At 36.8% G+C, this 21,118-nt stretch overlaps 1 protein-coding gene across 5 annotated transcripts in view; it reads left to right on the top strand.

The window, feature by feature from the left end:
- Positions 1-21,118, top strand: part of STAG1 (STAG1 cohesin complex component) — a 362,716-nt gene that overhangs the window by 321,126 nt on the left and 20,472 nt on the right. For all 5 annotated transcript variants that reach the window (XM_062214276.1, XM_062214273.1, XM_062214286.1 and 2 more), the window contains 4 exons: positions 13,355-13,447; positions 15,147-15,321; positions 17,283-17,422; positions 20,600-20,701. In XM_062214276.1, coding sequence (XP_062070260.1) covers positions 13,355-13,447; positions 15,147-15,321; positions 17,283-17,422; positions 20,600-20,701 — 510 coding nt within the window. The remainder of the gene's footprint in view (positions 1-13,354; positions 13,448-15,146; positions 15,322-17,282; positions 17,423-20,599; positions 20,702-21,118) is intronic.

Consider the following 21,118-nt stretch of genomic DNA (forward strand, 5'->3'; position numbering starts at 1 on the left):
ATTTAAATTCTTGTAAGAAATAGCTATCAAAGACATGAGTGAAAAAAGTAGAATATTGTATAGAAAAGAGAAAAGTATTGAAAGGCAGTAGTATTTAGCTTTCATTCTAGCAGTATGGCCCTACAGGTCCAAAGTGAACAACCCTTTTTGAATCAAAAACAACTTAAAGTATTGGATTAAAAATATTTTTTGATATAACCTATACACAGCCATGCAAATCAAAAAGAAACATACAAGTCAAGGAATAAATAAAGTAGGAGCCAAGGAACTAAAAAGAACATTGACACGTAATTCACTTTGAAAATCTTCTCTAATTTACACCATGTTTAAGGTCTTTCCATAGTTGAATATCTTAATAAGTAGCCATGTGTTACCGATACACTTGGGATCCTAAAGAGCTACTATCCACCCAAGCACAAACCAGAAGTCACATCAGTTCTCTTCATGAGCTAGGAGATAAAAGTTCCCTGTCTTAATATTTGCCAAGATTTAAGTGGGGAAAAATTGGTTGTTATTATGAAAGTTAATAACCATGAATTAACTATCACTTGGGTTTTCATCCTGAATTCATATCATTTAAATGATCAAAAAGGAAAAAAAAAAAAAAACAGATTGAGACAGGTAGTTATCTCCAATCACCTAACAGTATCAAGTGTAAATCTGTAAGAAATTTCCTTAAAAAATTTTCCAACAATAAAATTTAAAGAATAGCAAAAAATCACTCAGTTGAAAAGAGGACATAAAGCCATGAATAGAACCACAAAGAGAATCAGAAAAAGTAAAAAACTTTACATATCGACATTATCTGACATTAAGATAAAATAATTTATTATTTCATGAAATGAAAGAGGCTTGAATATATGATTAAAAAGGGGAACATTTGCTCAAAAAACAAAGATATTAAGATGTTTGTGTATCCTCATCTTGTTAAATATAGAAGGTATTTAACCAGTAAATATGATTAATGTATTTGCACATAAAACCAGCAGCTTGGTAGCAGATGATATTTTTCCCTTTGAGAAAACATTTTTTCTTCTGATTAATAATAATTAGTGGTTGGTTTTTTAAAATGTTAATTAAAAGGATATGTTGATTAACCTCATGGTTCTCCTTTTATATTGGCAATTTCAGTCTTAAAAAGCAAAAAATTAATATTAACCCTCCTTATTAGTAACAAAAATTACTTTTTAAAACTGTATTTCATTTCCACTTTTTTTAAAAATGTTCTTTAGTATGGTAAACTAAAAGAGTGTATATTTGTTAAAATTTCACGATAAGAAATTTTTCAAAACTTTTGTTTTCATCTGGTTAAATTTTTACTTTTCATTTTTTTCTTGGACATTGTTTTGATTTAGTTACTTATATTTTGACAGTGATGAAAACTGCATTTAGTAAATTCGGTATACAGATTTATCTAAACATTTAACATAATTCAGTGCTTATCCACTCTTTATATCTAATTTGATTTTTGTCCTTTTACATTTATACTCCATAACTGGATGAGAAACTATTCTTAAACCTACTACTTTGAATTTTTCTATTTTCTTAATCCTGTTAGACCAGAATTTTAGGATTCCTTGCCTTTCTGGTGAGATTTTGTCTGACATGTTCTCCAAATAAAAGACAGCTTCATTTTATTATCAGTCATACTACATATTTTGTGGTTGTCTTTTTGCAGTAGCTATGTAGATCTTGTGGCCAGTACTGATTTTCTTTATGTGAAAAAGAATACTGAAGTATCTTTTAGGTGCTTTATAATTCAATTGATTTCATTTGTGGCTTTGTGGACATTTAAATCATATGTGAAATTCTCCTTACTTAAGTGTTTCAACTCATTTCTTCTCACTTTGAACTTGTGAGGAATTTTTTAAATCCAAATTATATTCAAGAATCTTTGTGTATGGAGTGTGTCTATAGTTTAAAAGTGGTTCTTTGTAATGATCTGTAAAGCATGAATTCTAAAGGTAATTGCAAACTTTAATCTTTCATTGCTAAGATTCTTCCTCTTAAAACAATAACTCATATGTAATGATTACTACATAAGGAACTGCCAGACTCTGATCTCCTGTTGGTATAGAGTATCTGAAAATTTGAGAATCACATACATAATCTATGTAAACATATAGTCTATAATTTTAACATCCCACAGATGTCAACTTCCTAACTGTAGTTCCAGCCACAGCATTAACTTAAGTAACCTGGAGGCAAATCATTTAAATAATTTTAAAGTAGATAATATATGTCAAAACATTTTATGAGCTGTAAAGTGCTTTCCAGGTGTTAACAACTGAAAAAATCTGTTATCTGTGCCTTTGTTTACTTGTTAGTGAAACTAAAAATTGTATTGTTCCAATATTTGCAAGCTCTAAAGTTCTGCAATTGATGCTAATACTAATTGCTAAATTGAAGGTTTCTAAATAGATTTACAAGAATCTTACCTCTGGGAAGTAGGATTACCTCTGGGAAATAGGATTTCTTTGGGGGCAGGCATAAGGAGAAGACAACTTTACTTTCCACTTTTCAAAAAAAAAAAAAAAGATTTGCTTGGCGGATTGTTTTTGTTGGTGTTTAACATAATTTTATCACAAAAAAATCTTTGTAAAGATTTATCTATTTATTTGAAAGGCACAGTTAGGCAATAAGGAGGGAAGGAGAGAGAGAGGGAGTTTTTCTATCTGCTAGTTTACTCCCCAAATGGCCTCAATGGCCAAGATTGAGCCAGGCCAAGGCCGGGAGCTTCTTCCTTGCCTCCCATGTGGGTGCTGGGGCCCAAGGACATAGGCCATCTTTTGCTGCTTTCCCAGGTGGATTAGCAGAGCGCTGGACTGAAAGCGGTGCAGCCTGGACTTGAACCAGCACCCATATGGGATGCTGGTGCTACAAACTCTGGCTTAACCCCCTATACTACAGCACCAGCCCCTGTCACAAAGAAAATCTTAATAACCATTAGAAAAACATCTTGATTCTCCATCCTAATCTCAGGTTTGGTTTATCACATGCAACTCACAAAATTGTTGGACTGGAATGAATCCTAGAAAAATGCTTAATGTGTTCTTTGTCTTATTTGCTATAACATTATTCTTTTGTTTATATTAGAGCTAGAAGGGGATTTGAAAATCATTTAATGAGACTTGCTAATTTTAGGTAAAGCTTAGAAGGAGACCTAATGTGATATTAACCATATTGATGTTTTATAAATCAATAAACACAAACACACCAATTATATCTTACCAATAATCCTATAGAATGCATGTTACAGTTCCATTTTATGCATAAGGAACCTGAACCTTAGAGATTGGAACTTGCCTAATAGCAACAAATTTTTAGTGCAGATATTTTGAAACTGAAGCTAATGGTCCTTCTTTAAATTTTATTATACCAACTCTGGAGTGTTTGGTTGTGGTGGTTATTTTTGTTTTTAGCAAATTTTCTACTGACTTGTCAGTTGACTCTTCCTTGAATACAAACTGGCATTGTCTGTTAATTGTGTATAGCCCAGTAATATCACATTACTGGGTTTCTTCTCTCAGTTAGTATACCTAAGGATGTTTAGGTGAGACATTACCATGATTTTCAATGGCTCAGTTTGTAATGCCAGTCATTAAAGTACAGTAAATGGAGAACTTGGTAATGATGCACCTAGAACTCTATCCCTTTGTCCCTCTTTCGGTTTTTTCTAAAGTTTAAAGGTACACAGTAAATATTGGAATATTTATAAAAGCTAAATATTTAATATTTCTAATGTTCGTTCTTTAGAAGCTACCTGAAAGTTGCATCAGTTAGTTTATTTGTTGAAAAAGTATCAAAATGCAGTGGATCATTAGCTAGTGACAGAGCAAGTGGTTGACTGTTGTCTGTTCTTCTTTCTCTAGTCATTAATACATTTATAGAAAGTTTTTAGTGTTTTTAGTGTAGAGTGGTTTTCAATAATCTAGGCTGTCTTATACACATGCTCATTGTATTAAAAAAAAGGAAAAATATAACGTGTAAACAAAACTTCCAACTCTTATCCAATGGATAACCAGTGTTAATATTCTAATGTATTTTCTTTTAGTTCTTTTTCTTACATATATTTTTAATCCTATTTATGATTTTGTATCTTCACTGAACATAACTTGTTCTTCTGTTATGGAAATGTTTATAAAATATTTTTGATGTATTCATAATTGTCCATTATGTAGCTGTGCTGTAATTTATTTTACTACTCTCCTTTCTTGAATATTTACTTTTGAACATTTTTACTAATAAAGTAAATGATACGATGGACATTCTTTTACAAAAGCTTGTTTGTGTTTTCTTTCATCTTGAATTCTTAGAAATGGAATTACTAGGTCAATAATTTATGTACTTTTAAGATTCTTGATACATGTTGCCTAATGATTTTTAGAGAGTGCTCTGTACATTTTATTTTTCTTACCATGAGTACTGTCATTCAGGAGAATATGAATAGTAGTTACATTTGAAATTTAAATTCACTGTAACTTAACAGTAAGCACTGTAACTGAAGATTATTAGAAGAATATATCAAGGACAGGCTTAGATCTTTATTTGAAATAGAAGTGTACTGGGTTTCACCAATGGGTATTTCCTCTGTTCCCCTAATTTCCAGAGTTGAAGCCCTCTGGCAGTCTCACAGGTCATGTTCAGTAGTACACTTTGCTGCGGTGCCCCCTAGTGCCGTTCCTGTAGAAGCAGTCTTCAATTTTCCTTCTCTGTAGCAGAAAACATTCTTCCTTCAGCTCCTTCTGGACATATACAAAGACATATAAAGAGCCAGGTAAATAAGAGTTAGGGTTACAGTAATGCCCCTGTTGCCTTCTTGGGTCTGGAGAGCTAGAAGTTTTCCTCAACATTTTTTCCTCAGAGGAGCTGTCCTGTTTCTATAATCTTATATTTGTACTACTCTCTGCCTTGTCCTGCATGTTTGTATTCTCAACTGTGGTAGGGAGGACCTGGGACAAACATCCCTGCTTTCTTCAAGACCCTGGCCCTAGTAGTAATCCTTTAAATCATGGAAAGTCAACATTTCCTAGGTAACTACAAGTCAGATTATTGTTGAGATATTTAGCTGCAAAATTTGTTTCTCAATCACTCTCTAGATTACATGTTCTCTTTTGCAAATTCCAACTTGGTGTCATCCAAACAAACTAGAGAATGCAGGAATGAGGGTGAAATAAGATGGGACTATTAGTGGCCAAGCCCTGTGAAGGGACTTTTTTTTTTTTTAAAGATTGATTTATTAACTTGAAAGTCAGAGTTACACAGAGAGAGGAGAGGCAGAGAGAGAAGTCTTCTATCCGCTGGTTCACTCCCCAGTTGCTGCCAACGGCAAGAGCTGTGCCGATCTGAAGCCAGGAGTCAGGAGTTTCTACTGCTTTCCCATACCATAGCAGAAAGGTGGAGCAACCAGGACTCGAACTGGAGACCATATGGGATGCCCGCACTGCAGGCAGCAGCTTTACCTGCTATGCCACAGCGCTGGCTCCAAATAGATATATTTAACACAAACATACATTTGTAGAAATGGGCTCCAATGCATAAAAATTCTACTGATTGCTTTCTTTTTCTTTTTCTTTTTCTTTTTTTTTTAAAGACAGGCAGTGTGGATAGTGAGAGAGACAGAGAGAAAGGTCTTCCTTTACCGTTGGTTCACCCTCCAATGGCCGCTGCGGCCGGCCCATCGCGCTGATCCAAAGCCAGGAGCCAGGTGCTTCTCCTGATCTCCATGCAGGTGCAGGGCCCAAGGACTTGGGTCATCCTCCACTGCCTTCCCGGGCCACAGCAGAGAGCTGGCCTGGAAGAGGGGCAACCGGGATAGAATCCGGCGCCCCAACCGGAACTAGAACCCTGTGTGCTGGCACCGCAAGGCAGAGGATTAGCCTGTTAAGCCACGGCGCCGGCCCTGATTGCTTTCTATATCTCTTTTTTACCCCCTCCTTCAGAATAGCAGTGAACAAGAAGTATCTCATGCATTTCTTTGCTCCATATTCCTATAACAAAATACAGCTTGTACCTCTACATCTGTAGAGGTTACTTCTTTGAGAGAAAAGGAGTGGGGGCCAAATGTGAGAAATGATAGCTATCCCTATGGGAACAAAATTTTAGCAGTATATTGTCGTCAGAAATAAGCTCTGAGAGTTTCTCGTGGCTGGGTATGACTGACCTAGCCTGGGAGACATAGAACCAGTGACATTTTCTTTTCTTAAATTGTAGAGAGAGAGGGAGAGACAGAACTTCATCCACTGGTTCACTCCCAAAATGGCCACAGTGGCCAGGGCTGGGCTGATCTGAAGACAGACGCTAGCAGCTTCTTCAAGGTCTCCCACGTGGGTGCTGGGGCCCAAGCACTTGGGCCATCCTCTATTGCTTTCCCAGGTGCATTAGCAGGGAGCTGGATCAGAAGTAGAGCAGCCAGGACTCAATGGCCATATGGGATACCAAAACTCCATCCGGCAGCTTTATGCGCCATGTCACAGCACCAGCCCTTAGTCCACCCAGGTATTGAATGAGTCTTCTGAAATGATCAGATTGCAGTCAGAATTTATGTATCCCATGACAGTAAACTTTCATTTAGCATTATATCGTGAACATACATTGGCTTGGCCTGATAAGGTGGGCATTCAATAAGTGAGGAAGAATTTCTCACAGATTGGAGATTACTGTTTTTAAAGCATGATTAGATAGAAACATTTTCAGAGACAGGGTGTGCTGAGAAGAAGGCTACTGGTCAGTTTTAAGAAGGGCATTTCTGGGAATTGATGAAGAATGTATAAAGGACAAAGAATTGTGTGGGGTGGCTTCAGATGGCTAAGACAAAACAGGCCCTGTATGCACATCACCCAAGTCAAATTTACTTGGTGGAGTAGATTAATAGCTCTGTCCAGTAAATTTCTCAGATTGGTGTCAGTAGATGCTTCTCTTGAATGCCTCGCAGACTTTCTACAGGCAGTTCTCAGTATTAACATTTTTCCTTTTCTTCCAGAATCCTCCCCCCAACACACACCTTTTATTTCATAAAAAATCCTATCCTCATTAATTATCTAGTTACTTTTGAAGACTTTTTTGTTTGTTCCATGACTCCAGAGTTCTTTCTTGAGTGTTTTCGTGTTAATATTGTGTCTAATCGATAGTACCTGATTGGTCAAAAAAGTCAGTGGAGAAACAACCATGTCTTCTATATCTTTTTCCTTTTTTAGTTCAGGGTGTTCCTTTGGAAACGAGAAATAAATATGTTCAAATCAGGAAAAAACACAAGTCATGGTATCAGTATCCCGTTAAGTGTTCCATATTGTGTCTTCAACCTTCTTCCTGGGCCTCCATGTAGAGGAATTTCTGTTCTAATTGGGAAAACCTCCCCTTGAAGCATAGCTTAAGCCTCTTCAGCTTCACTAACCCTGTCTACCTGGGTACTGGTTTTACCTACAAAGGAACAGTAACGTTTAAAGTATTTCATTTACAAATACATGACTGCCTTAAGATATTTAATACTTAATTATTAATAAGAGGTAGGACTGTGAATATCTATTCAAAGTAACAATTACTACAGTATAAAAATGTATTTTAACTGAACTTATCAGAAACTTAATACTAACAGTATTTAAACAAATGTAACAGTTCCCACTTTCTGGTTTAGAGATGGGAGATTTTCTGCACCAAAATTAATGGTACTTAATAAAAAGTTTTCTTTCCTGTCAAATCATTATTTGAGTAGAAAGGAAATAGGTGTCTTATACTACTTAATATCCCCTGAGTGGTACAGTAATGCGTTTTCCAACCTATAGCAGTTTTTCTTATTTCATAAATGTTTTCCTAGTACTTAACAATTAGTGGATGTTTATTAAATGACTTCTTGTTGCTGACCCAATTTGTACAGTAAGCTCTCAGTTCTTGTATTCTGGAGCAGAATCTGTGGAGTTAAATCTGAGTTCAAGTTTTGACTTCATTTCTTAACCACCTGTGGCAAGATAAGTTGCTTCACTTTAAGCCTCATATTTCTAATATATAAAGTGGGAATGCTGGATAGGTTAGTTGAGAAAGAAACTGGTAGAAGTATTTCAGTTAACAATCAAAAATGTTTCTTTGACATTCTGTTTCAACCCTAGTCTACTTTCCTAATCTTCTCTTGCCAAAGCCAAGAGTTATATTAAATGAACTATTATCTGAGTCTATGAGAGTATTTGAACATACTCTGTGGCTGTGGCTGATATAAGCTTGGGGTGCAGTGTGATAGCTATTGTCTTCTATCTGAATTTTGATATAATTTGGGAATTCAAATCTCTAACTCTAGTCCTAATAGTAACAACTTTCCCTCTGAATCCTTTAGCTTCCTTCATCTTTGTACACTACAAGAAAGAGAAATCAAGATATTTTGGAACTACAATAGGCAGCTTAAGGGTTCCTGAATTATTAATGGGTTAGCCCTTGAGAAGATGGCAGGCTTCAGCAAGTGGGGATTCACATCTCCAAAGACAGAAACAACACTGAAAACTAGGTGTTACATTTGAGATTTAAATATCCAAAACTCAAATACTTACAGTGTATTCACAAAAGCTTCAGTCTGCTGAGATGAGTCTTATGACTCGCCATGCCCTGTTTTTTTGGTTTTTTTTTTTTTTTGGTCTTGGTTTTACCCCTATCAGTGTTTTATTAACTGATTGCTTTATAATCTTTTCAAAATTCCCAGCTTCCTGGGATGAGTCTTTTTTTTTTTTTAAGGATATTTTACTTTTTTATGAAAAAGTTTAACAAGGCCAGCGCCATGGCTTAATAGGCTAATCCTCCACCTGTAGGGCCGGCACACCGGGTTCTAGTCTTGGTCAGGGCACCAGATTCTGTCCCAGTTGCTCCTCTTCCTGTCCAGCTCTCTGCTGTGGCCCGGGAGTGCAGTGGAGGATGGCCCAAGTCCTTGGGTCCTGCACTCACATGGGAGACCAGGAGAAGCACCTGGCTCCTGGCTTTGGTCAATGTGGTGTGCCGGCCAAAGCGCGCCACCAGAGCGGCCATTGGGGGATAAACCAACAGAAAAAGGAAGACCTTTCTTTCTGTCTTTCTCTCTCTCACTGTCCACTCTGCCTGTCAAAATAAATAAATAAATAAATAAGTAAAGAGTTTAACAGAAACTAACAGATTGTATTTACATGAGACGTTTTCACACATGTGTACATTAATATCGTCCAATCAAGGTAAATATATTTATGTCCTCAAATATCTAATATTTATTTATAGTAGAAACATTTAAAAATGTTAATTGGTAATTTAAAGGGAAAATATACAGTATATTAACATTGTCTGTATTAACCCTACTGTGCAACAGCACTCCTGAACTTTAATACCATTCTAACTATGACTTAGTACCCATTAGTCAACCAGGATGAGTCTTTGTACTCTCTTTTGCCTTTCCCCATTCTCTTGTTATTACCCGGCCTAATGTTTTTATTAGAACCTGTAAGCTCATTGAGAGACAGCTGAGGCTGCAAATCTCATAAGGTTTCCTCAACTGGTTTTAGGGGAAAGAGTCCATGTTAAAGGGACACCCTTAAGTACAGCCTTTGCCGTGACCTGAATAATGGAAACATTCAGGGGTTGACTCTCCGGAGAATATCTAGATTATCATAGTGCCAATCCCACATGCCTTGCTTATGAAGCATATCAGTTGCTTCATTTGGGTGTTCCACTTGGAAATTATATGTAGAAATTGAACAGTCCCCTTTCCCAGGGTGAACAGACCGGAACAGTGGCTTTTGTCCAGTTCACCAGGATGGCTGTCTCATTGAGTAGTAAGCTATGGGTCCTTCATCAGTTCAAACACTCTCTTCTACTCTGTTGCATGGAAAAACATGATCAAAGAATCCAATCTTTTTAAAAAGATTTATTTATTTATTTGAGAGGTAGAGTTAGAGAAAGAAGAAAGACAGAGATCTTACATCTGCTGATTCACTCCCCAAATGGCCACAGTGCCTGGGACTGGGCCATTCCAAAGCCAGAAGCCAGGAGCTTCTTCCAGGTCTCCCATGTGAGTTCAGGGGCCCAAATACTTGGGCCATCCCCCACTGCTTTCCCAGGCACATTAGCTAGGAGCTGGATAGGAAATAGAGCAACCAGGACTCGAACCAGAGCACATGTGGGATGCCAGCACTTCAGACAGCAGCTTAACCAGCTGCACCACAGTACTAACCCCAAGAATCCAGTTTATTAAAGGCTCCTTCAGAAGCTGATTATAATTATCTACAAAATGAAACAGTTCCTTCATATTCAACATTCTGGTCTCAGTAGTTTCTTGGTTTTTTTCCCTCACCCTACTTGACCACATATTTGGTGACCAGAGAAGATTTAAAGGTACTTTGTGTTGACCTGGTCTAATTTTCTCCCTTGTAGAGCTGGCGCTGAGGCTTAGTGGGTAAAGCCATCATCTGCAGTTCTGGCATTCCATGGGGGCGCCAGTTTGGGTCCTGGCTGCTCCACCTCTTATCCAGCTCCCTGATAATGTGCCTGGGAAAGCAGTGGAAGATGGCCCAAGTCCTTGGGCCCCTGCACCCACATGGGAAACCTGGAAGAAGCTCAGCTTCTTTGGATCCGCCCAGCTCTGGCCATTGCAGCCATTTGGGGAGTGAACTAGCTGATGGAAGACCTCTCTCTGTCTCTGTCTCTGTCTCTGCCTGTGCCTCTCTGTAACTCTGTCTTTCAAATAAATAAATAAATCTTAAAATAATTTTCTCCTTTGTATATAGCTTTAAGGCTAATGGCCTAAGCTTAGACTGTCAACATCTAAGCTTGGTCCAGAGCTTCTTGGCCCAACCCAGCAGTCTCTTTTTTACTGTTATCTTGGTTATTACTAGGGGATTATGTTTGCCATGCTTTTCATTATTTTCCCTTATGTATCCTGTGTGTCAGCTCTGTGTAAGTTGGTTCTGCTGCCATCTCTAAACTCCACTGGTAACTTAACCTTTTAGTAATTGAATGCAACACAGGTATAGGTTCATACTATGGACAACCAGATGTCCATCCAGGAATCAAAGGTTCTTCATCCTCCACCCATTCATATATCCTCCCCTAAACCATGTGTTTCCATGAGCCAAGGACATTCTAGCAAATCCCATCACTGCCACTGAATGTAAAGAATATTGAGGAATAAACCAAATTTAGTTTCTCCTATACTGTCACTTCTATACCTTCTCCTCTGTGACTGCAGAAGAATGGCGAGTCACACATTAAATCAATTCCACAGCAGACTGAGTTTCTCCTATTCAATTCTGACTCCTGGATGGCATCAGAATAATCAGATTCCCAGTTTGAAAGCTCCTCGCCACAAGACTGCCCTGACTTAAGATGCCAGTTATTTTACCTGTATTTCTGACCAACTTTCTAAAATTAGGGTTCCTACAGCTGTCTCTTTGGGGTCAGTGAATTTACTAGAGTGCCTCAGAGACATCAGAAGAAACATTTTACTTAGATTTATAAGTTTACTATTAAAGATAAAGATGAATATTAGATAAAGAGATAAGTGGGAAAGGCACTTGGGTAGGGCATGGCGTTTCCATACCTCACTCTCTGGGAACTTCCATGTGTTGAGCTACCTGGAGCTCCTGGAATCCAGGAGCTTTTGGGTTTTCATTGAGCTCTCATTTCATAGGCATGATTTACTACAAAGAGTGGTTTTAGATTTAAATTTATAGCCCTTAAAATGTAGTACTTGGTATATAATCTGAACAATCTCTTTACTTAACTGGCCTATTTCATGTCATCTCCATTCTGTTTAGAAAAGTATCATTTTTACACAAAATTTTAGCACTCCCATGGTAAAAAAATCCCCTGTCAGGAGTTCCTTATTGCCCTCATAATATCCAAATGATTTAACATGACATTTTAAATTTGCTCCCATCTAAATGGAAATAGATCTGGACTTCCTCTTTAGCTTTCTCTCTTGCTACTCCCTTCCCTATTTATGTCCCAAGTGTAATAAATTAATAGTCCTCAGAAGTACTTTCAAACATTTGAAAATCTGTGCTCTATCTGGAATACCCTTTCTATAGCTACATAATTTTTGTCCATCATATACTTCTTTGGGAACTCTTCTGTGACTTTTTTAAAGATTGCTTTATTTATTTGAAAGTCAGAATTAGAGAGATCTTCCATCTGCTAGTTCACTCCCCAAATGGCCACAGTGGCCAAAGCTGAGCCGGGCCTAAGCTTGGAGCCCTTCCAGGTCTCTCATGTGGATTGCAGGGGCCCAAACACTTGGACCATCTTCTGTTTTTCCCAGGCCCTTACGGGGAACTGGATTGGAAGTGGAGCAGCTTGGACATGAATCAGTGCCCATATGGGATACCAGCTTCTCAGGCAGCAGCCTTACATGCTACGCCACAGTGCCAGCCCCTGCAACAACTTTTAATTCAGAATGTTGAAGTTTGGTTATTGGATATTCATCTGAAGGAACATAAAATGTTCTGAAGATAGTGTCTGTTTTACCACTGTGCACAAGATGAGCTTATTTCTTTTTCCAAGTGTTGCAGAAGTATGTATCTTGTTTTTGAAGAATCATTATTTAGGATGTGAGGATCCCAAAAAGGAATGAGTACTGTTGTCCGTACTAAAGAGTTTTAGTGTAATGGAATACTTTCTAGAGTGATTTCTACCTTGTCCTTTGCTTAGGTAATTACTTCCCATTATAATACTTATCTTCATGTGTCTTATTTATTAGTGACTGAGAAGTCTATGAGCTTTGATATCAGTTCTGTTTTCAGACTCTTGCTGATAATGACCACTTAGCTGGTACAACAGTAAGCCCTCAAATCTGTGTCTGACATATTATATATGCCCAACAAAATTAAATTTCCTTTTTATACTTTCAAATATTGTTTCATATGGAATGCTATTTGGCCATCTAATTAAATACTCTGTCCATCCAGTCTTAAAGGTTTATTTTCTTCCTTTGACAGTTTGTTAAGTGCTAAGACTATGAGAGAAGTCAGTACACATTTGGTGCTCAGTTAATTTTTTCAGTGCTGCAGTGCTCCTTAACCTTTCTACCACCAGTTAGTATGTGTTAGAGGAAAGACTAATAATTTTATTATCAGCCTAAAAAACCACATTTATATAAATGAAAATCTATTGGGAACAATCATACTGAGTATTCCATTGCTAAAAAGGACTGTTTGGTATCATCAGTCTAACTATCCCTTCTTCAATTAGAACCAATAACCAGGAAATAGCTATGTTAATTGATTGCCAGTAATAACTAGTTTTATGAATTTCCTTGATAGTAGCCCACTTTGGCTACTTTCCATGTATTACTCTTTTTTATCAGTTTTTTTAGTATATTGTAATTCATGCTCACAAAATTAAATGTGTCTTACAGGAGGATTTGTTGGTATTGAGGAAAACAGTGAAATCCTTTTTGGCTGTTTGCCAACAGTGCCTATCTAATGTTAATACTCCAGTAAAGGAACAGGTAAGAAATTACCAGTTAAGGGCTCTCAATAAACACTCAAACGCCTTGATGAACAGTATGATGTAGTTTTGTTATGACAGTTCTTAGTAGATATAGCTATTGCTAAAATTTATGGGAACTAAGACAGAAATATAAATATCTCAACATTTAAGTTATAAAATAAATTAATAGACTTGTTGTTATAAAATCTATTCTGTCTTTCTACTTTGACAAATATCCTCTCATCATCTAGAAGGCCAGGTTCAAATTTAGAATTCTTGGGTCCTGAGATTTCTGTCAGAATATTGAAGGTCTAGAGAACTGATCTGAGCTTGCCCTTTTGTTGTAAACTCTTCAGCTCTTTTCCACACTGGGAAGAGCTTCTCATACATATACGTTAATACTTCAACTCTGTCAGCACCCACCCCAAACAGCTGCCTCTTGACCACCTTGAAGCCAAGCGATGCACACTGGGGACAAATTATGCCTAGAAAAGAGGCCTTTGTAGGCTCTGACAACAGGATTAGGTGTGTTAGGACAAGGAATCTTTGAATCCCTGTTGTTGAACACAGGTATAGAAGTGGGAGGTGTTAGGTGGGGCTATCCCTTTGGTCTACCATACTCCTCACAGACACTTGGAGAAGGGCCCAGCTCAAAGAGAGAAAAAAGTGAGCCCCAGGTACTATTTCCATGAAGTGATTTTGTAATTTATTTCTTCAATTAATTATGTTCTGTTAGGGAATAATTTTACATAAAATACAATGTGCCTTTCCTATATTGTTTCTTATTTTGATATTAGGTTAGAAGTTTTCTCATTTACAAATAAATTGTCATAGATCTCTTCTTTATTTAAAATTATCAGCATTTAACTTAAAGTAGAAGCAGAGATGTCCTTCCTTGACCTTATTCCTTTTTTTTCACATTTTTATTGAATTATTTTTATTTATTTGAGAGAGCAAGCTCCCATCTGCTGGCTCACTCCCCAAATGACCACATGGCCAGGGCTGGGCCAGAATAAAACCAAGAGCCAGGAGCTTCATTGAGTCTCCCTTATGGGTAGCAGGGGTCCAAGCACTTGGGCCTTTTTCTGCAGCTTTCTCAGGGACATTAGCATGGAGCTGGATCAGATGTGCAGCTGGGACTCAACCAGCACACCCATATGGAATGCCTGTGTTATGGGCAGCGGTTAACCCCCTACTCCTCAACACTGGCCCCTAGATAACAGCTTTTATATGAATGATCTCGAACTAAATTTTAAGCATCCCAAATAGTAGCTTAAAAGTTTTGAGAACCATATAATAATTTGTTGAATTACAGAGTTTGTCTTTAAACGTATGCTAATTATTTCATTAAACAGTGATAATTTATTTCTAAACACTGTGATAATGTTTTATCAGTTTGTATCTCAAGTTGAATTTAACTCACTTTTTACAGTTCAAGTCCAAAATTTCTTGATCAGCTCTTTTTGATAAACACAACCAAGTAAAAGGAATAGATTATATAAGTATTAAAGGGTGGAGAGAATGTGACAATGCCTAATGAGGAAAAATAATTGTATTAAATTCAGAAATTAAAACTATACAGAATTTAAATATTTAAAGTCTATATTATGGTATTGCTATTGAAGTATGCTTTAATTTAGTATGTTTTACTGATACTGATTTGCAATCATCTCTGTATTCATACAATATTTTGCTGATGAATTCCATTTGCATTGCAGGCATTCATGTTACTCTGTGATCTTTTGATGATTTTTAGCCACCAGTTAATGACAGGTGGCAGAGAGGGCCTTCAGCCTCTGGTGTTTAATCCCGATACTGGACTTCAGTCTGAACTCCTCAGTTTTGTGATGGATCATGTTTTCATTGACCAAGATGAAGAGAACCAGAGCATGGGTATTTGTAGCTATCATATCATCAATATTAATCTTATTTTACAAACCCCAAAGGATGGGGGGGATCAAATTCGTCCCTAGAAATCACTGAGATTTCTCTTTTAAAAAGTTAATGTAGTTATGTAGTTCATAAACCAGTAAGAATTAAATATATATAGTGAAGTCTCCTTCTTTTAACAGTTTTCCTTAGAGATCCTTCTCTATCATTGGGTTTCCTTGTTCTTTTTCTAATAACTTATTATTTCGTTGTGTAGATATAGCACAAATTGCATAATCCATCTCATATTGATTGATAAATGGCTAGTTTTCAATTTTCAGTTCTCACAAACTTATGCTATACTGAACGATTGTGCACACTTGTCATTTCCCCCATGTACAAATGTATGCATAGGATAGATGTTATTTCTAATTGCACCAGGTTAATAGTTTTCATTTCAAAGGGAGTACTCAATTTATTTTCTATTTTTGAGTAATCGCTGCACATAACTTAAATGAGCAAAATACATCTATAAATATTAAATGCTGAAAGACTGTTTCAAAACTCACTAATCAAAATTGTGCTGAGCCCACAGAATAATAATTTAGCAAAATTAAACTGAATTGTTAATGATTAGTTGTGTTATTTGAAATAGGTTATTTGTGAAATAGATGATTTAAGCTCTCTAACGTAATCAGAGGAGGCATATCTGATCCACAAATCTATTTGGTGTTATTAGAATATTTTTAATAAAACATTTTTAAAAATACTAAACTGAAATAAAGTGTGTTTATTTAGAAACTCTCAGGAGACAAAATTTGCCTGCTAGTTTTCTTTTAAAAAAATCTCAGATTTCTCATAGTGTTGAGGCGTCACAACAGGACTAATTAGTAGAAAGGAGAGATTGAGAACAACTTCCTTTATGAATATATATATGTGAAGAAGAAGAAAAAAATGAAGCTGACCCCTGGCCAGACCAGAGCATGAGGCAGGGGCAGGGAATAGCCAATAGAGAACCTGAAACAAATGTTATCATCTGGAGACTTACTGGGAGATTTCTGCTAGGATTTAAAAAGGCAGTTGACTAGAACCTGAGACTGAAAATTTGAGACGGAAACATTCCTTGTTTTGAAAATTTTTGGTAGAATTTTAAAATAAAGTTTAAGTGCATAACATGGTTTACAAAATATATTTCTCAGCTGATAATGTAATCTTGTGCATATATTTCCATTGCTTCCCCAAGTATTTTTCCAAAAGAATAGTTTTTGCCTGTATCTCAAAAATTTCCAGGTATTCTCTTCTATAGGAATACATTAGCACATAAGCAATACTGAAATAAAAAAGCAAAATTTTAAGGTAAATAGACAACAGAATTGTTGAAGACAATTATTGATTTATTTGAAAGGCAGAGTTACAGAGATACAGAGGTCTTCCATCTGCTGCTTCGCTCCCCAGATGGTCACAACAGCCAGGGATGGGCCAGGCCAAAACCAGGAGCCAGGGACTTCATCAAGGTCTCCTAGTTGGGCCATCCTCCACTGCTTTCCTAGGCACATTAGCAGGGAGCTGGATCTGAAGTAGAGCAGCTGGGACTCGACTGGCACCCATATGGGATGCCAGCATTGCAGAGGGCAGCTTAACGCGTTGTACCACAGTGCCAGCCCTGTCAACAGAATTATTGTAACATATGTATCATATAAACAATCTCTTTATTTGGTTTGCTTATCTTATTAAATATGCAGAGTGATAATCTCCTAGAAAAAGGGAACTTAGTGCCCACCAAATGTTTAATAAATATGTAACTAAATACAAAACCCTAAGATAATCATTCATTACAGCTATCACTTTTTTGTCCCATCTAGAGCTGAATTGTATCTGTTTGTGAAATTATAATATTTAGCTAGTTTTCAATTATACAGATTGTCTACATTGTTGTACTTGGTATAAAAAGTCAAAATTCGTGACAGTTTATTTTCTGTGGCTAGAGGGCGATGAAGAAGATGAAGCTAATAAAATTGAGGCATTACATAAAAGAAGGAATCTCCTTGCTGCCTTCAGCAAACTGATCATTTATGATATTGTTGATATGCATGCAGCTGCAGACATCTTCAAACACTACATGAAGGTATAATTTATTTTCCTCTTCCCATCTAAGTGGCAAATAAATTTGGCTGGAAAAATGAAAAGATGATGACAGAAGCTAAAATTGACAACTTCCATGTATTTATTTTAGATGACTTTTTTGGTAAAGTTTCTTTCATTTATATAAGTATACTCTTTGTCAGTATGTACCACTGTATTGATTCCATAGAGAAGGATTGACATGAAAAAACACACTGTCAGATGGCTCTCCATTCCGTAAACTCTGTGTTGCCCCAGACCCTCTGAAAAAGCAAAGCTCAGAAATCCTCATGGCGTGGCCCAATAGGAACAGATACTAGGGAACACTTCTCAGTGCCTTATTCTCATACCAGAGAGAATGTTCTGTATTGCCCATATTCAGAATACTGAGTGTGCCATTTGATTCAGTTGTATCTTTATCTGTGTTTTGTTATTGTTCAATTTCAGTTTGATATAGTAACTAATTGTATTTTACAGTTTAAAAAAAATAATAAAGTGTGATGAGCACTGTGCTGGTAACCAGAGGATTATATGTTCTAAGGCTTTCACGTTATAGCTAATCATTATAAAAAACCCTATGGGTAAGAAGTAATGCCCTCATTTACAGATAAAAAAACTAAATTTCAGAGAGGTCAGCTTTTCAAAGATAACACAACTGTTAATCAGGATTTGATTTGGGTTTGTCTAGCTTCAAAACACAACTCTTCACGGGATCACTAATTCTCAGCTTGATTATTGTAGTGATAGATGTACAAATCACAGAGCTAGCGCTGAATGTAGAGCCTTAAGTGAGAGAAACTAGAAAAGGCTTCATAAAACTACATTTAAGCAGGATTTAGATGGAGAGATAGGGTCTTAATAGGGAAGAATTGAGGGAAGAAAAGCCTTTGCTAAGATAGCAGTGGAGATTTACCTACTACCTGTGTCGACTCATGTTTCTGTGTATAGTCTACAAAGAAATCATGAAAGAACTTGCCAAGCTAATTATTGGTATCCAGTTAGACTGTCATATTTGCCCATTGAACCTCGGTGAATGCTTGATTTTAGTGACCATTTCATTTCTAAGTATTCACAAGCACTGTTTTAATGAGATATTGTGTGTTCTTGCTTAGGTTAGATACCAAGCTTACTGATACATGAGGGGGCCTCACAACATTTTAATTCCCTTTTTCTACAAACTTTTTGAAACTGCCTCATATTGTTTAGGTAATTACTTCTTAACCTCATTATGCATCAATCATCTGGAACCGTTTTCAAATTACATGTTCCTGAGTCATATTCATTCTGAATGAGAATATGTAGGTTGGAGCCCAGGCATTTGTCAGGGAGGCATTTGTGCTGTTTTGTTTAATTCTCCGTATGACATTCTTTCCCTTTGGAAAATAAGATCTATGATTATATCTATACTCCATTACATTTCCTATGTTTTACCTTGCTGCAAAGAGCACAAAAAATGTTTCAATAATTTCTTCAAGTTTTCCTAGAATATGATTCAAGCCTAGGAATTCATTGGAATGATTTGATGCTCTCTTTAGCTCTTAAGTCAAGCTTCATCTCATTTCCACTTTACCAGTGTTTATCCTACTCTTTTTATGTAGTAGCCCTCCCTAGCTATGTGAAGTAGGGAAGGATAAAATCTGTTGATTTCCATTTCCTCCTGATTTCATCTCTTAACAGTATTATGTTGGTTTCAAAAAATGAGCCTTACCCAAAACTTGTACCATCCTTAGCTTTTTTTTGCATTCTTATGCTCAGTAAAGGCTCATATATTTTGATGAGTATTCTAGTAGTTATTTGCTACTCTGATATATGGTATGTGACTTTTCCCTCCACTTCTGTATTTGATCAGTTCAAATCTGATCTTAAATCTGCCTGCTCAATTACATTAGTTGAAAAATTCTTTAAATCTTCTATCAAAAGAACTGAGTTACAAAGAAATTTAGGCCGGCGCCGCAGCTCAGTAGGCTAATCCTCCGCCTTGTGGCGCCGGCACACCGGGTTCTAGTCCCGGCCGGGGCACCGATCCTGTCCCGGTTGCCCCTCTTCCAGGCCAGCTCTCTGCTGTGGCCAGGGAAGGCAGTGGAGGATGGCCCAAGTTCTTGGGCCCTGCACCCCATGGGAGACCAGGATAAGCACCTGGCTCCTGCCATCGGAAAAGCGCGGTGCGTCGGCTGCAGCGCGCCTACCGCGGCGGCCATTGGAGGGTGAACCAACGGCAAAAGGAAGACCTTTCTCTCTGTCTCCCTCTACTGTCCACTCTGCCTGTCAAAAATTTTTAAAAAATTAAAAAAAAAAAACAAAGAAATTAAATGTTTCCTATTCACTGTTGAAGATGTCTATTATTATAGTAAAATACAGACATGTTGGTGAGGGGGGTGAGATGGTACACAGAAGTATTAAATGAAAAGTTAAATCTGTTACCCTAATTTGCCCTTCCCCCTGTTTAGGCTCATTCCCTGGAAGTAAGCAATTTTAACTACTTTGGTTTTAGTTCTTCGAGACTTTTCTACCAAAGTTCTGTTTCCACTTTGTCACCTCTTATATGGTATCTGTTGAATCATGTTATGAAGATTGAGGAGTTTCTCACCTACAACAACCACCTCTTTTGGAATCTCCAATTTTTAATTTTATTATTTTAATTTTTTAAGATGTATTTATTGATTTGACAGAGAGAAATGTCTTCCATTTACTATTTCATCCCGAATGCCTGGAACATCCCAGGCTGATCCAGGCCTATGCCAGGAACTCTTAACTCCATCCAGGTTTCCCATGTGGGTATTAGGGGCCTGAGTACTTGAGCCATCTTCCATTGCTTTCCTGCTTGCATTAGCAGAGAATTGGATTGGAAGTGGAGTAGCTGGGACTAGAATTAGTATCCCCCTGTTGCTTTGATATAGAATGTCAGCATCATGGGTAGCCGCTTAAACCACTATGCCACAATGCTGGCTCCTCTAGTTTTTGTGTTTTGTTTTAGTATTATTGTTATTTACTTTATAATCTTAAATATCTTATATGTGGCACTTTAATTTTAGACAGTATCATTTAGCTCCCATGATGATGAAATTAAACTGTGAAGAGGATAATTAAATATTTCAGTGCTCTCCTTTCTTTTTCAGATGCATTCTTTATCTCATGAAATTTCAGTACATTTAAAGCTATTTTTTCTTTCCTTTCCTTACAGTATTACAATGACTACGGTGATATTATTAAGGAAACACTGAGTAAAACCAGACAGATTGACAAAATTCAGTGTGCCAAAACACTTATTCTCAGTTTGCAGCAGGTAAGAAATTTGGAGAAAGGGAATCAAAGAATTGAAATAATGATACTGTGCTTTTGTGTTATCTTATTTAAACTAGATCATTTTATCAGTGCATTACTGAGGATATAATCTGGTACAAAGATATAAATTTTATGTCTTTTGGAAGATTATCCTATAGTTCCACAAATAGTTAAAGTCCTGAGGTGATCTAATCTTTTAATTTAAAAAGAAAAATATAAAAAGTATTTAATGAGAAAAGAGGGCCATTTGTATCCAAATAAAAAAACATATAAATAAGATGCCTAGTAAATGCCTAGTGAATTGAAGTAGAGATTTCAGGGGACCTAAATGTATGTGCATGTATTGTTTATAAAGGTCTCATTACAAATCAGTGGGAAAACGATGGGGACTGTTCAGTAAATGGTGATGAGTCAGTTG

This window comes from Lepus europaeus, chromosome 2, assembly GCF_033115175.1.
Source record: "Lepus europaeus isolate LE1 chromosome 2, mLepTim1.pri, whole genome shotgun sequence".
Classification (NCBI taxonomy): domain Eukaryota; kingdom Metazoa; phylum Chordata; class Mammalia; order Lagomorpha; family Leporidae; genus Lepus; species Lepus europaeus.